We start from the raw sequence: 17,310 nt of genomic DNA on the forward strand, positions 1-17,310 counted from the left end.
CCGGTTAAATAGTTTATTTTAATGGTAATTTTGACATGATATTTACATTATGGTTCTTCAGGTGAAAAAGGCTATCAAAGACCTCTCCAGCCATGATTGTTATCTAAAGGGGATGTGTGTGTGTTCAAACTGAGTAACTGCATTTTGTTCGGATTTCAAATCCTGCTTTAGGGTTTCATGAGCTCCACTGTCTCTTTAAGACAACGATAGCGTGTGTCTGATTAAGTCAGTGTAACGCGATGCGTTCACACGGTCCTATTTTCCGCTCTCGCTGTGGACGTACTGCTCTTAGTATTTATTCAGAGGAAAAGGCAGTGAAACGTACTGACACCTGCGAGGGTTAACAGCAAAATAGCTGGCGTAGATGAAGGCGATTTGTTATCTGAAGATGCGTTCTTAGTACAGAGGTATTGTCACCACAATTTATTTCATTTTCAAGGTTTAAATATACACAAAGGCAGACCTATAGACTGTCACCTCCCATCAGAGAACTGGAGGGACAATTGAAAGGCATCGCATCGGATAACTGAACGTGATGTCGTCGGAAAAACACAGTAAGAAGGATTTTATGATAATTTCTCTTTATTCTGGATTCGTTGGGTATACAACTGTTAATTAGTTCGATACTATTGCCCACGGTTTTTATCGAACTCTTAAGTGCATCAAAACGGTGTAGAAAAGGGATGTATTTCATCAATTTGCTTGTTAGTCGGTGACGCATGTTGTCTCCCCGTCCTCATTTTCAGTGCTCAGGTTTCACGTATTTGTAACTGCTGCATCTACAGAGATGCGCGTTGCCGCCGCAGTTTTCTCTGTCCATCATCTGATTTTGATGGATAACCTGTCATCCTGCGGGTCTGACTCTTCTCGCGGCGTGTTAAACACATTTGAATAAATATTTGATCTGTGTATCATTTTTTCCCCCTGATCACTAAAGCCCGATCATTTTTTAAAATGTGCTGTATCGGTATTAGTGCCTAGTTTATTTGCCCGTTGGCTATCCTAAAGGAGGCGTGATTGTCTCAGGATACTTTGAGCCAGATATAAGATATGCACTCACGAGAAGCGCACAGCGGGGGCTTCATGAAATTCTGTTCAGGTTCGGAGGGCGAGTGTAGGTGGGGGTCATGCTGAAAAATCTATGTTTATATAAGCCAACATTCAATTATTGCCACTAAATTGCTATAAGTTGGTATTAATTAGATATTAGGTAGCGTAAAATCCGCCGTACACTCTTGGGGCCTTTAAGCCCAGTCAGACGAACACATCTGAATGTGAATTTATGTAACCCGTGTTTGCGGTCGAACAAAGCTTGTAGGATTTAGACCGCGAGTTTTTTATTTTTATTTTATTTTTTGTATGTATGTGTGTGTGTGTGTGTGTGTGTGTGTGTGTGTGTGTGTGTGTGTGTGTGTGTGTGTGTGTGTGTATATATATCTATCGGACACATGGAAAATATGCTTGAATTGATTATTTGATTGAAGTCCAAGTCAATTTAATACTATCTTATTCCTGGCTAGGCTGAATGGTCCCTGTGTGTAACCCTCACAGTCTCTCTTATACGTGCACCACAAGGTCTCAGACATTTCCAATTCTCTCTCTCTCTCTCTCTCTCTCTCTCTCTCTCTCTCTCTCTCTCTCTCTCTCTCTCTCTCTCTCTCTCTCTCTCTCTCTCTCACACACACACACACACACACACACACACACAAACATTAAATTTCTCACCTTGCCTATAATGTTATCAGTATACTTTACTGCCACAGTGTATAAGCTTACAAACCTACAGACAGATTGATTTGTAAAGGGCAATGATTTGTAATGAAGCAATGAGCATCAAATGTATTTACCAGCATTTTCATCAATATCAGAGGAAACATTAGAACTTGTATGCATTAACCCCAGATATACAAATGTATCTAATCAGAAAATGTAGTCGTTGTTAGGTAAGTCTGCCCCGGGTATATTTAATGTAATTAGAGGGGAATGCACACAACAATCATAAATGTTCACCGTTCTTTTACTTCTGAAGTCTGCTATGACCAGTATCGTGAACAAAGCATAAATAAAACTAGAGCAGAATAAAGATACCAGTGCTCATCTCTCTCAGAAGTGGCTCTTTTGAGTAGCTATTTGGATGGTAGAAAGAGCCCTACAGTTAAGACATCCTTTTGTAAGTGAACATAATGACATCCTGGATACAACATTTTAGAATATGAATATGTACGGAATGTGCCGTGATTGGTAAATGCTTCATCCATTGTATAAATAACACGTTCTCAGGTCCCCAGGCCACATTCTCAGATCCCCAGGACACGTTCTCAGGTCCCCAGGCCACATTCTCAGATCCCCAGGACACGTTCTTAGGTCCCCAGGCCACGGTCTCAGGTTCCCAGGCCACATTCTCAGGTCCCCAGGTCAAGTTCTCAGATCTCCAGGACACGTTCTTAGGTCCCCAGGCCACGTTCTCAGATCTCCAGGACACATTCTCGGGTCCCCAGGCCATGTTCTCAGATCTCCAGGATATGTTCTCGGGTCCCCAGGCCATGTTCTCAGATCTCCAGGACACGTTCTCAGGACCAGCCTCTTCCACAGTTCAGCAGTCACTGACATTTTGCACTTGAATGCCCTTCATCATTGTTTCTTTTGAAATCCAAATTGCCAAACAATGGCCATTAGTGTTCCTACATAAATCTTTTTGATGTAGTTCAATTGTACTTGTCTATTTTTATATTCCTATTGGGTTTCAAAAAGTGTTTTCTTATCTGATTACAAATACTGGATTTTGAAGACATGATTAACATGTTACACATCAAAAAGTGCTCCCTAATCCGTTGTACCTATAGATGCAAAATATGGCTGTTATACCACACTGAGACATTTTAAGAAAGAAACCCCAGGTATTTAGATATTCACTCATGAGAGAGAGAGAGAGAGGGAGAGAGAGAGAGAGAGAGAGAGAGAGAGAGAGAGAGAGAGCAAGGCAGAGGAGGTAAGGTGTCAAATGTTCCCATACCTGCTGTATATCTTGTCTTTCCTTGAAGTCTGCTTGATAAAAACTAAAGATATAATAATGAAATGCAAAAATGTCACACAGCAAGCCAGACCTCTGGTCATAAGGTTGTCACCCAGTGCAAACACAGTGACACTGGTCACACGTCTATTGCACCAGAAGAACCATGTTGTGAATGTAATGTTATGCTTGAAAACGTGTCCATTAAAAGGACAAAACAGTGCAATTTAAACTACTGAGATTATTACCTGTCTTTAGATTACGTTACATACGACAAAATAGTTTTTTTTTCTTTTTGATAATCAGTGCAATGTAGCATAGTACATTTAAACATTATTGTTTCGGTCAGTTTTAAGCTTGTTCTCATGTTCCAGTTCCAGGTCCTTGTATAAGTCATTTTCACATGAGGCTTCATAGGGCAGTGATGCTCCTTTTTCTACTTTTTCTACATTGTAGGTCTGGAGGAAGCTGCAGGGAGACAGGCCATGTCCCAGCAGATGACCCAAATGTCTCCCCCGCCCTACCTGCCCTCCCAGGACCCCAACATGCCTCCACATGCCCCATCCGCCACCTGTGGGCCCCAGCCAAACTACCCACCTCCACCTCCACCCCCTGGCTCAGACGGGTACCTGCAGGAGACCCAGTTCCACTGTGGAACCCTGGGGCCACAGGGGGCTCCTAACGGCTACACGATCCAGACACATGGGCCTGGTGGCGCAGCTCCCCATCCGCCTGTGGGCTACCTGCACCCTGGGTACCCTCTGCAGCTGCAGCCCTGCACTGCTTATGTTCCAGTCTACCCTATTGGAACTGGGGTGAGTCAGGTGACTTTTCACAAAACTGGTGTGATAATCATGACTGTGTTCTGTTTTAACAGGAAATATTTTTAAAATATGTGACTGTGTTGGAAAATGAAATGCATTTTCACAGTACCTAATGAGCAAATCATTTTTTAAAATTCCCAGGGCCAGCCTTACCTGCCGAATGGCACACCCCATCCAGGTGTGGCCCCGGGACAAATGGCCATGCAGATGCCCCCTGGCATCACGCTGATGGAGCCCCGCCGGCCCCCTCATGACTACCTACCCATCGCCGTTCTTACCACGGTGTGCTGCTTCTGGCCCACAGGCATCATCGCCATCATCAAAGCAGTACAGGTGGGTGTGGCATTGCTGACGGCAACAGCACTGCCAGGCAACAGCGCTGCCAGGCAACAGCGCTGATGCCAGAGAAATTGTTACATTTCAAGCAGAGGAATCTGGTGAGGAGGGATGAATGAGGAATTTACTTTGACATTTCGTCAGGAATATTTTAGCATGGGTACAACACTTTAAAAATGGGCTCACATTGTATGTGAATATGGATTGTCCAGGTCACCTTTTTTTCAGGAGGGATTCATTGCTGTAGAGTTTCATTCCATTCCACATTTGTAATTAATTAACTTAATTAATTAGGTTCAGCTAATGAAATGGCTATGAATACTCTAATGATCTGAACCAGGGGTTTTAGAATTGAGACTGAATTACTTCCAGCAAAAAGGTAGCTCCCCGATCTCTGGAAAGCATCTTTAAGAGCAAAAACATCTAAGAGTTTTATTCCCTTGCAATACTCACATACTTGCTAGACACCTCATAATCCACCAGAACTACATATTCCAGCATCCTCTAAAGATAAAGAGCCTCCTTCTCTCTGCCAGGTGCGTACGGCTGTTGCCCGGGGCGACATGGTGTCGGCAGAGATAGCGTCACGCGAGGCACGTAACTTCTCCTTCATCAGTCTGGCAGTGGGCATTGCCTCCATCGTCCTCTGCACCATCCTCACGGTGGTCGTCATCATTGCCTCCCAGCACCACGACGATGACTGGGAACCTTAGAGTCACCTGCAGGGGGTGCCGTTCCTCCCGACAAACCTGCCTGCACCAGGACTCTCAGCTATAGCTGCACGTGGTACAGCCAGTATTTATGTGCACAGCGTTCTGACACTCTGTACTGATCCTCTGACCCTCATTGTCACACCACACCCCCATGACACACACAGATTTAACTCCAGGGCTGAGCTGTATATAAAAATCACATTACTGATTGTACATGTGTGTATGCATATAGTAAGAAAACACATGCACACACACATACATGCACAGATACACACACACACGCGCACATACACACACATGTACAATTCTTTTTTTCTTGAAGAAAATGTGGTTCATGCTTAGCCAAACACATTAGTGACCTACAAATTCCAAACAATGGTACTGTTGTTATAGTCCTTACAGATCTGATGACAGTGAAATATCTGCAGAAGCATCACATGTGTAGGATGTAATTAGCTCTTGTTGTATATTCATTATGCACTCTACACATAACTTTCCTTTGTCAATATTCCATCTATGACTGTCATTCATCTAATTAGGTTCAGGGAGGCTGTACAATATACATTTTCAATTTGCTACCAGGTTAAATGGCCAAATATTAACACTGAAGGGGTGATTAAAGAAATTGATCTTTGATAGTTCCCTTCTAGTGTTAAATTTTTTTAATAGTAATAGATATATCAGTAAAAGGTGATAGGATTTGCCAGCTTTGGCAATATACCAAATTCTCAGATTTGCCAAATAGCAGATGTTGTTTGATCATGTCATTCCCTTGTTCACTGAAGCTGTTCAGAGAAGAATTTTATCACTAGCACACATCTTTTTAAAAAGCAACTTAAATGTTAGTGTAAACTGGTCCAAAGTATTCAATCTTGTTTGGGGTTTTTTTGACACAGTATGTTTTTCCTTGAAATATAATATTTCTCTGTGCTGAAAGAGAAAGTACCCAGTGTAAAAAATTGGAAATATACTGGTAGCTAAGAATGATTTTTTTTTTATTATTTTTTTTTTATTTTTTTTACATCAAACTGGGTATTACAGTCTCTTAGCAGTCTGGTTCATCCAATAAGAAGGGTGTGGTATTATTGCGTGGCAAACTATTGTATTATACATTATTTATTACTTACTACAATATGATTTGTTTGTGCATTCAGTTAATTATTTATATATATTTATTCATATATTTGGCCATAGCGCTCTTGTTGAACTGAACTATTTTTATCATTTGATGAAATATAGATTGCTCAAGTAGTATGGCATATTTTTTAACTAAGCATGTTGTGATATGCAACTGTGAGAAAGTATCTCTTTGGTTATTGTTTTTTTTAGATGGTAAACATAACTTGCTTCATATAGCAGAAATGCTGCTACATTTTTTTTTTTGCCAGTTATAGCTTAGATAACAGACATTGTAAAACATATAAAGATGTCTTGAAGAGAACTGAAAAAGATCAGATGCTCTACCAGGGCCACGTTGCCAAAAAACAGGGAACATGACAAATGATATTTATATGACTCATTTCACTTGAATCAAACCAGAAGCTAAAAATATCCTGCCTAGCACAGCGGTGCCGTCAGTCTGGTCGGATGAGGCTGTAGAACTCTCTGGTACCCTGCAATCTTCCAGTCAGTGAGCACCATATGAGGAAGAGCATAGGGGCAGAAGCAGCTGCAGTACGGCCTCTTCTTACTAAGTGTCAGATCAGCCATCGCACCCATTCTTCACTTCCTTGCTGCCTTAGCTGCTTCCGAAGGCTCCCTTTTGGAGTGTTCCTGAGAGAGTACGCATGCTCTTAACACATAGAGTATTCTACTGCTGTGGTCAGTCAACTCTCACTGATAAAAATTCACTCAGCAGCAGGATGGATTATGGTAATTACGGCATTGCTGGCGTGAAAGGATAAACTCTTCGGGCACTGAGTTATTCTCTTCCATTTTTAACAGTTCTTACCATTAGAAATACAAATTTGGCCAATTTCTGATTACCTACCATTTTGGTTTCAGTGATTCGGATTCTGAATAGAGGGGGGAAACTGATTTGAAACGGAATGTGCTTGTGAATTTGCTGTAGTCCAGCAATTCTTTTCCCAGCTGGCTAGTGTGGCAGAGTACACAGCCCACATTCACATGCCAACATTTCCGTATTTGCTCAGATTTCGGGTCAGTAAAAACAAGAAAAGCTCTGCCCCACTGGTCTCCTAGTTGTTGATTTGTCATTAGCGATGCACTTAGCAGATTGCATTTGGTGGGACTGTGCATTGCCAGAGTGGTTGGTGGGATAGTGGTGGGTTATATGTCACCGGGAATGAGTGTCTGATGGCTGGAGAAGTGTGTGACGCACAGCAGTGTTGTTTCCTACTTTTAATAGAATATTTTCCACCCTCTACAGTATTAGTATTAGCAACAACAACAACAACATTTTTATCATTTCAATTTTCATATATTTAAAATGAGGTAGTATATACAAATATATATATGTTAAAAAAAAAAAACGAGTTCATAAAAATAAAATACATTTTAAACAGAAAGATGGTGATGAAGATGGTAATTAAAAACACCTGAAATGTTACTGCTAAATAAATTCCAGGGTAAAATTCAGCTGATCTTGGGCAGCCGTGTATCATGCCTCTTTTTCTGCTCTCATCAGTTTTTCAAATCTATCTTCTCTACTTTTAGTTTAAGAGCTTTAGTGTATCTGCAAGCATTTTGCCTAATTCCAATAAGTAACAACTGGTGTATTGATGTGTGTATTGTTTTTATTTATTGAAATAATATAAATAAATATAAACAGTCCTAATATTTTGGCTAAAATGACCTACTCGTTTTTTCAACTCCAAACGCAGCACACAGAAGAGCATATGTTATATGCTGATGATATTATGATGGTATATATGATATATTTATGTCTGATATCTCTGCTACCAGATCAGTTCAAGAAAATCACTTTGGCGTTTCGAGGATGTGCATCCAGTGAATAGTGGCCTCTAACCACATATTTTTAGATAAACCCCCAGCCCTGCTCTCCTGAAAAAAGCTGCTCTTTCCACACTAATCTACTTTAAAGCTGATCCTGTGCTGTTGCCGATGACATTGCTCAAGAAAAGATGGTTACGCATGGTAACCGCACCCTTAAGATTCTGAGTTTCTCTGAGCTTGTAAATACGGCGGCACTCCTGCTGATAGAGGCTGCTGGATGACTTGTGCAGATACATGTGCTTCTGAGCCTCATTCTCTCCATGGATTCTATTCATGCATTTTTTTGTGTATGAATCCTGTTTAAATTAAAGAGGAACTGCAAGGAGTGACTACGGTGCAGGTTTCTTGCTCGCCTCTGTCTCACTCACTCCTGCCTTCTCCTCACGGCCTCTCCTCTTCATCTCAGCGGGTCTATTTATAGATGCCATGTTTTTTGTCTTCCTCTTTTTTTCCCATAGTGTGTCTGTCTCTTTGCATCTCTGTCACTGAGAGCAATAGGATCTCTCAACATTGAATTACTGCTAATGCACAAGGAAACAGCACTGGGTGCCGTCCGGCAGGATCTAATCATCCTCTCAATCTGCAGGGACATCTGTCACCGCATGCACGTCATGGGACATTCAGTGCTGTGTTCAGCCATCTCAGGATTGGCTTATATTTTTGGTTGTTCAGGATAGCAATCTGCTGTTAGTAAAAGGAAAAGCCCAACTGATAGTGTAAATGTAAAATTACAACCCTGAAAGAAGAGAATGTGATGTGTTGGAGCTGAGAGATGAATTTACGGGGGGGGGGGGGGGGGGGGGGACGGAACCAGGACAGGAGCAGAGCTGGAAGGAGGAGGCAGGCCAGCCTGTGTCTGCAGGATCACAGATGGTCATTTAGCCTCCCAAAGAGAACCCGGCATCTCTGTGATCGTTTAAGCAGGCCTCACACTGCCTTGGTTCTCTCCTGCATTGCAAGCTTCAGCCAATACAGCTCTGGCCTGCATCACTGTTATTGTGACACCCATGGCGTGCCCACTTCCTTTCCAAGCAGATCCTCAACCCCAACCCACCCCTACGCCATCAGCATTGATTAATGGGCCATACCTCCCAGACAGAACTGTGGCTCCTGTCTGCCCCCATGTGACGTGCTGTGTTATACTTTGCCCTGTGTTTCACTCTACACTGTGTTGCGTTACATGTAGAAATCACTATCAATCAACTTTCTTCAGTAGTTTGACTTCTGGCTTTTAGTTCCCCAGTCATCACTGTCCTGAAGTGTGAAAGTAGTGCAGAATTTCCAGAACTGAATGATGTGCTTTTGTTTGGTATTCGTTGTGCATGGATGTGTATGTGGAGGCCATTATTTTTGTATTTATGTATGTATGGAATATTAGTGTGCATATGAAGTTCATTGTATATGATACCTGTGAAAATGTCAGGTTGAACTGCATGCTGCAGTGTAGTCTGCACTGTGTTAAGCTGTGCTGTACTGTGCTGTGCTGCTGTGCTGTGCTTCCAAGCTGTGTTGCTGTGCTGTGCTGCTGAGCTGTGCTGCCGTGCTGCTGTGCTGTGCTGTGCTGTTGAGCTGTGCTGTGGTCTCCTCTGCTGCAGTGAACTATGATCACATGTTTCCACACTGCCTGGGCCTACACAGGTCTGTGAACCGCTGCCTATTGGTGTCGACATACTCTGTATGATTCTCTCTCTGCAGTGCATCAGTGACTCGTTGTCTTTCCGCTCTCTATCACCTCCCCCTCCCCCACACCCTTACATAAGACCCATTACAAAACACAAAAACCAACCAATTCTAACAGCAGTGCAACTTAACAAGCATATGTATTTCACATAGCAGCGTTAAAACTTTTTTTTTTAAATGAAAGAAAAGTAGGCTCAGGTGATGATTGTTCAAGCATTGCCAGTGCAACTGTCATGCATATCTATTAAAATACATGTTGGGCAATATTTTGACCACATTAGGCTACTGCAGGATTTTGCACTGTACATACTGACAAAGGCACAGTGGTGCAGTTGTGCAGTGGACTCTCTCTGCACTTAGGGGGCGATGTGAGGGACTAGGAAGCCTTTCTGATACCAACAGTTTCACATAAACTGCACTGTAGGTCATCAAAAGCTGATAAGCAATATCCTGAAAACACACACACACACACACACAGTCACTCCAAAAGGAAAGCTGCTGAAAGAGTCAGGAAACATAATATTCTAAGGCTAATACATACATGGCAGGGTGTGTTTGTGTGATTTTTCTCCTAACCACTCTGTACCTGATGTGAGAGTGTACAATCAGGTATCAGGCTGTAGTTTCTGGTCAGTTGAGCCTCATCCCTCTGCCTGATTGTAGGGTTTATCCTGCTACTGTCCACAAGTAGTGGACTCTCCTCATCAGGATCAACAGGTTCAAGGGTCGTGACTTCAGCCACTAGAAGGAGGTGGGACATTTTTTTCTTGAGTTTGTCCTGGAGAGTAAAAAAAGAAAGGATGCGTGGTTGTGCTCTTTGTGGGAACCATTTTTTAAGACTCACCTTTGTAATTATAAGCCTTTTTTTTGGTCCAATGACCATGCAGAATATTGAATATTTCTCTTATAAGAGGTTTTCCTCAATCTTACATATTTAAAAAAGATAACCTTTCATTTAAGTTGCCTTAGATTTAGATGTTTGGATTTAATATTTTGCCTGTGCTGATTTCTATGAATCTACAAAGCTAAAGAACATTAATAAATATATAAATTATGTAAAAGAATAGAAATCATTAAACAATAAAAATTAGCATACCTGTATCACATTCCTAACAAAACCCAGCTCCTCTAGTGTTTCAGTTAAGGTTTGCAAGCAGGGGGACAAGTTCCAAAACACACAACACAACTGAGAGAGAGAGAGAGAGAGAGAGAGAGAGAGAGAGAGAGAGAGAGAGAGAGAGAGAGAGAGAGAGAGAGAGAGAGAGAGAGAGAGAGAGAGAGAGAGAGAGAGAGAGAGAGAGAGAGAGAGAGAGAGAGAGAGAGAGAGAGAGAGATTTACAACCTTTTTGACCAGAAGCTACTTTGTTATTTCAACTTGCAAGTCAAAAAAATGATCAAATAATGTTTGAAAAAAATACTGATTCCAAAATATGATGATGGGGAGCCTCATTTGCTCAAAGTGTCAATAGCTACTTTCCCATACATATAGCTTTAACAAAGTGTACAGACATGTGCACCTCATAGAGAGCCAAGGGGAACCGTGGCCATTGACCTCTTTGGTGGCCAAAACTGAATTTTGCATCAGTTGATGTTTTTAACTCTATTGTCTATTCAGAGTGAACACTTTATTAGGGGTATCTAATCCATTGCTGCAACTAATATGCTATAATTCATTTTAGAATCAGTGCTAAGCCACGACTTCTGGCACCATTATGTTACTCTGAAGTCAGATGACTGACAGTATTGGAGTCCTGTATCCTGTACATGCTGTCTTTACTGACCTGTTTTATGAATGCTCTGGTTTGGTCAAAGTGCAAATGTTAGCTGGATATGTTTTTAATATGCATTAAGTGCACTTTTAAAATTCAGTTTATGCAAACATTTATGAATACAGCATAAACTAACATACAGTGTCTTGCAAAAGTATTCAATCCCCTTTAAGTTATTAGATTAATTTTGTGGTGTAATATTTTGTTTTTATTTTATTTTTATTTTAAGTTTTAATACAAATTGCTAACTGAAAAAAGTCTTATACAAGCTACTGTCCAAAAAATGCTGTTTACACAAGTAATAAACTCCTGTGCTGTGGAAATTCCAAGTTTACACACATGAAAGATACTACTCTAACAGGACAATGGGCTTATAATAAGCCTCTACCTGGGAATAATTTAAAATGTTCACCTTTCTGGATAAAAGACTCCTGCAATTCAAATACATTTGAAAAGCTGTGTAATTGAAGACCAAAGAGTATTCTAAGTAAATTAGAAATAAAGTTCTAGACATGCACAAGATAAGAAAATATGATAACTGGGCTTCTTGTTAAACTTGAATGATGGACAAATGATGCAAAACCACAGGGAGATACATCTTGACAACCTGCTTCAGTCTGTTCGAAACACACTAAACCTTGGGAGGAACTTTCAGCAAGTTTGAAAATCTCCTTGAAAATTACTCTGAAACAGTGTGCAAAGATGTTGTAGAAACACAACCAATCAGATTTAAAGCTTGTACTACAGCACAGGTTGGATCTAATGGTTCTAATAATTTATTGGTTTGCAATAAAAATACTGTCTGGAACCGACTGTCTAAAAATCATTTGTAATCCAGGTTAATCTGATAATTTATAGATTAATCTGATCATTTTTAGATTAATCTGATTATTTTTAAGGAGTGGAATACTTTGGTAAGGCACGGTAAACGCATTTATATACACATAAATTTTTTATTATTTTTAAAATAGTTAATTCATAAAAGATGTTACAATTTCTTAAAAATAGTCGGCTAATTCAAAATGTACGTGGAGGTATTGGCGCACCTGTATTTCCCCGGAACACTGATGAACCCAGTCGGCCACTCCCACTAGCAGCCTGTGTCTGATCAGCCGCTCGTTCACCTGCACCAGGCGCACGTCTGCGTTCACGCTGATCTACGAAGGACAAGGCCAAACGATTTTAATGTTTCATGTTCAGAATATTAATGAATGCCTGTGAGGTTTTTTTTTGGTTGTTGTTGTTTGGTTGTTTTTAGTTTTTTTTTTGCCTCCGTAAGATTCAACATAACTGCTGTTTTGTTTTGTACGGACGCTGCCTTTACGCGCTGAGGTTTTAGATCCACTTCAGACTCACAGACACAACTGGATATTTATCAAGTAATGATGCGTAGAATTTTGTAAATCAGTATAACAGTGGTGAAATCTGTGCTTTAAGCTTGTGGTCATGTGCTGGGTTATGCTGCCAGTTCTCGTGATTGCGATAGGAATTTTAACAGGCCCATGTAAGAAGTGACGGATTCCTGCCTCTTTGTTACTGTGGTGGAGGATGAGGATGATGCCGATGGTGAGGAAGATGGAGATGAGGCTGACACACAGGCAGATAACCCAGAAGTCCAGATGTCTCTTTACAAGGACGCAGTGCAGGCTGGAGTAGATAGCGCACCACAGAACTGCGTACATGACCTGCACACGGGGACCAGCACACCACACGCACATATCCACATGTAACAGTTTAACATAAATTTATGAACATTTCTCTTATGAATTTCTCCCAAAAAAACAGTAGATTTCAATGTTTCCTTACATACATCTGCATGTCGTAATGTGCGGTTTGTGTGTGCGGGTACGTAAGTCAAAACCTTTAATAATTAAATTAGAGGTAGATTGCGCCGAGTCAAATTCTGCCCAATAAATCTTTATAAAAGAGAATATTTTGTAATTAGAGCTTAGTCTAATAGATGTATCCTTCTCTACATTATATCCGCTATGTACATATTTAATGGGGTTTCTTTCACGTTTTTTTCGTTAGCTAAATATATTAATTCTGTTCCTCATACCAGGGGAGCCAACCCTGGCACACACATACACACACACGAGGTCGATGGTTTCATATTTATATTTCACCACAGGTATGATACTATTGTGCTTACACTATGTTTCTTTGTAAATTGTTAGTCTGCTGATGAAACGTTGTAGCCTGTATAAGCTATAAAACCTAGCTTCTGTGGTTGCATCGCACCAGGGTGATGCCTGTTAATGTTTGCGCAGATCATTTCGAAATGTTATTGTGATTTGTTGTTGTTATTTTTTTTAATTGGTTAAAATAATGAAATACAAGTTTTCTGATTATTTATGTTTCATTTTCTAAATATTTAGTTCCAATTGTAATCAATTATTTAGAATATTCTAACATTTTTCTAATGTTTGATCATGATCATATTTGTTATTTTTACTTGAGTAAAAATGTTATTTATGTAATTTATGGACAAGGTTATGCTAAATTAACAATTAGACTGTACAATATTGCAACTTAGAGTTCCACATGGGGAAAAAAAGGTTTTAATAATGAAACTAGTGGATAGCTGACCTTGTCTCACACACACACACACACACACAGTTAACTGTTTCTGTTTCATGTAGGACCAGAGATCCAATACTGACTCTTTCCTCGTGATTTTAACACATCCAGAACACAATGCAGGATCACAACCAGTAGACAGAATAGGAGGGTTACACACATACACACAGACACACACACGCACAGACACACACACACACACCTCCATACACTAAACTTCTTCACACACACACACACACACACACACACACACACCTCCACACAATGAACTCCATGCAAAAAGATAGACGCAAAAAGATAATGTGACCTTCATGCAAATACATACAGACTGAATTAGTCGGTGTCAGGATTGTCACTCTATTCTGGAAATTCTGAAGTACTCACAAAAGTCACAACAGGGATGAGTAGTGAACTGAGAAAAAGATGTCAAAGTACTGAAGGAAGTTGACTTATAGTAATTGCTATGTCTCTAGCAGTATGTCAACATTTTCTTCTTAAAATGAGTGAAAGTTCATTTCATGAAGTGAACTTTATAATAGGATTTGATGAAGTACAATGCAATGTTCCTCTTACGGGAGCCATGATGAGATTAAAGAAGGAAGAGTTGAAGAACAGGAACCTTCTGACAGAGGGATGATCCAATGCTATTCCTAGAGGAATCTCAAAGTCGTCTGCAGGGATCTGAGGTAGAGGGTAAAAAAAAGTAGCCATGTTGAAAGACAGAAGTATTACTTATTGTTAGAATTCCCAAAGACAAAGTGGTTTATATGTGTAAGGAATATCAAGAGGTAATAACCTGGAACCCCCTTTTCTCCAACAGAGTCCTGCAAAGTTCCAGGTTAAAGTTTGGGGTAACCATAGAGGAAGTGGATACAGCTAGCACACGCTGGCCTAGAAACATGTGCAGGCACACACACACACACACACACACACACACACACACACACACACACACATACACACACACACACACACATTTAATTTTAAAAAATTGGTCACATACTACAGGGTTACATAATAACCCATATTGAGGGAAGGTGGCACTACATATATAGAACCTTGTATATGTAGTGCCCATAATGTCCAACATGTATCTGTAGTAAGCCCTCTGCATATAATCTGCATATAATTCGAAGGCCTGAATATTCAGTTTGCCATAAAAAATCCCATAATGCAGATGGCTGCTACTCTGGGGCTGGACCAGTGGAGTCCAGCCTAGTTTGGTTCTAGTTTGCCCTGTTCAGATGTACCGACTACATGAGTGTTGTTGACCACCTCTGCTCTAGTTGTTCAAGCAGCATAATGCACATAATGCACATAATGCCATGTTTCTAAATACTGTGATTGCATTATGTGCAATCTCAGTATGCATTATGTGCAAGTGAGTCCTGTGAATCATCAAAAAAATTTAAAAAACACACGTCTTAGCTTTGATGCATATGGCACCAGTATTCTTTTTTAATATTCGGAAGTCTCATTTCCATATTAGTCTTCTGTCGTATCAATATTGCCAAGAATGCAATGGCAGTTAACAAACTAAGTATTTTACTGCCCTAAATGGCTCCGCAGACAGCATTTTAAAAGCATTAAATAGAAGAATGAAACTGGACTACCCTATACTATATGAATATGGCATTTTGGCATCGGGAAAATACTAATGAAAAGAGATAGAGCTAAGATAGAAGGCATTTAGGGCAGCATACCGTTTGTCCATGTGAAGTCTCTGCCCTGCCTTTCGTGGGCTGCACTAGGGTTACTGTCTTCTGATGAGCTCCTCAATACGGTGTCACAGCTCGCTCCATTACGGCAAGGGATCCTTTCCTCCATGGCAACAGTCGCTACTAAAGATGTCACATTCAGATTGTTCCCTTCAGAATTTGTACTCGGAATTAGTCTGATTCAAAAGTACTTACAGCTGGGATGGTATTCTTTTAAAAGACACTTTTAGAAAGAAAAAAAAAAACCTTTAAATGCAAAGTAGGGAGAGATGAGAAAAATCCTGTTTTTCTTCTTTCATTTTTCATCATCTTTGTTATAATTGAACAATATTACACACAAATCGCTGGAATGTCGGCCAGATTCTTTAAATAGGCCCCAGGAAATTATTATGTCTGTTCAGCTATTATGCTTCCTCCATGCTGGCAGAGTTGGTCGGCCTGTCTCCCTCTCACTTCACTGCACTCACAGCTCAGCTAAAGATTCAACGCCAGCTGACTAATGAACTATGAGCCTGGGCCAGAGCATGGAGCTCCTTTTATGGCTAATATTCCAAAGTCTTCCTGATTTGAAAAGTCAGTGAGATTGCTTTGTTTTCGTCCTCAAACCAAAACCAGTGCATGAGCCTAATGTGATGAGATATTATCCAGATGTAGTGGCCCCAGGGTTTTTTGTTTTTTTTTTGGCTGCAGTGCACTTTGCTGTTGTGGCTTGCAAAGTCACACTCAGGGTTGCAGGCTGTTTGCATCAGAACAGGAAATGTCAGGCCAGTAGAGTACTTCTTCTTTTAGAGTTTCACAAACAATTGTTGAAGTTTCCCAAATAATATGAACAAATCCCTAATGCACCTTCAGCAAATGCTCCTCCATGCTCAGTGAGGTGAAAGCAGCCCAGAACAGCTTACCAAAGAGCATATAAACCTGTGTTAACACCCAAACATTTCTGACTTAAGGACATAATACATAAGTTGAATCATTCAATGTGTATGTTATTTGGTTTAACTAGAGAGCTGTGCACCCATGTGCAATTGATGTGTACTTACTGCACCTCAGATCAAGCTGCCACAACTGCACCATGTGTCCAGCACACCTTCACCCTGCAAACTCCTCGCCAGTCTATGACTGACACATACAGGGTCTGGAAGAGAACAAACAAACATAGAATAGTCAGATGAGTCCAATACACCAGCAGCTGCTGTACCTCCCTCTCTCTCTCTCTCTCTCTCTCTCACTCACTCACGCTCGCTGGTGTTAGCTGGCAAATGAGGAAACTCACATTTTATGTTGACGTGTGAAATGCGGGCTGACTCGGACGTCTAGTGGTCTTCCATTTTCTCGCTGCCTTGCTGGCTCTTCTACGTGTAGCAGCGTCTGCTCGCACCGTAACTTAGACTGTCTTCCGCCACAGCACCTCCCAGTGCTCTCAGCACTCACCCATCTGCCTCTGGACCGCGTGCTACTTCCTCATCTTTATAGTGTTCTTCATTCTTTCTCTCTTTCGCTACATCCTGGGAGTGCTCTCCCTCTCTTCCTCCCTCTCTCTCCCTCTCTTCCTCCCTCTCTCTCTCTCTCTTCCTCTCTCTCTCTCTCTCTCTCTCTCTCTCGCTCTCTCTCTCTCGCTCTCTCTCTCTCTCTCTCTCTCTCTCTCTCTCTCTCTCTCTCTCCCTGTAATTTTCACTGGGCTTGGCATTTAAATCACTTCCTTCT

The 17,310-nt window shown here is 40.9% G+C and overlaps 2 protein-coding genes across 3 annotated transcripts; one reads left to right on the forward strand and one right to left on the reverse strand.

Annotated features, from left to right (window-relative positions):
• Positions 1-225: 225 nt before the first annotated feature.
• On the forward strand, positions 226-7,682 carry prrt1 (proline-rich transmembrane protein 1). The gene is made up of 5 exons (XM_027019725.3): positions 226-407; positions 488-554; positions 3,467-3,825; positions 3,976-4,167; positions 4,707-7,682. The coding sequence occupies exons 2-5, from the start codon at positions 536-538 to the stop codon at positions 4,881-4,883; spliced, it is 747 nt and encodes a 248-aa protein (XP_026875526.2). The 5' UTR covers positions 226-407; positions 488-535; the 3' UTR covers positions 4,884-7,682.
• A 1,978-nt stretch (positions 7,683-9,660) lies between these two features.
• On the reverse strand, positions 9,661-17,290 carry tmem268 (transmembrane protein 268). Of its 2 annotated transcripts, none has more exons than XM_027019755.3 (10): positions 16,880-17,290; positions 16,652-16,741; positions 15,592-15,729; positions 14,685-14,779; positions 14,462-14,569; positions 12,835-12,993; positions 12,355-12,465; positions 10,636-10,725; positions 10,126-10,317; positions 9,661-9,989 (listed from the first exon to the last, which is right to left on the reverse strand). In XM_027019755.3, exons 3-10 carry the CDS (start codon positions 15,713-15,715, stop codon positions 9,822-9,824), a joined length of 1,047 nt encoding a protein of 348 aa, XP_026875556.1. In that variant the 5' UTR covers positions 15,716-15,729; positions 16,652-16,741; positions 16,880-17,290; the 3' UTR covers positions 9,661-9,821. The 2 variants fall into 2 exon arrangements, with proteins under 2 accessions (XP_026875556.1, XP_026875555.1); XM_027019754.3 differs by having other exon boundaries at positions 16,647-16,741.
• Between the last annotated feature and the right edge of the window lie 20 nt (positions 17,291-17,310).

This window comes from Electrophorus electricus, chromosome 2 (assembly GCF_041902795.1).
Source record: "Electrophorus electricus isolate QZ-2024a chromosome 2, ASM4190279v1, whole genome shotgun sequence".
NCBI classification, from domain to species: Eukaryota; Metazoa; Chordata; class Actinopteri; order Gymnotiformes; family Gymnotidae; genus Electrophorus; species Electrophorus electricus.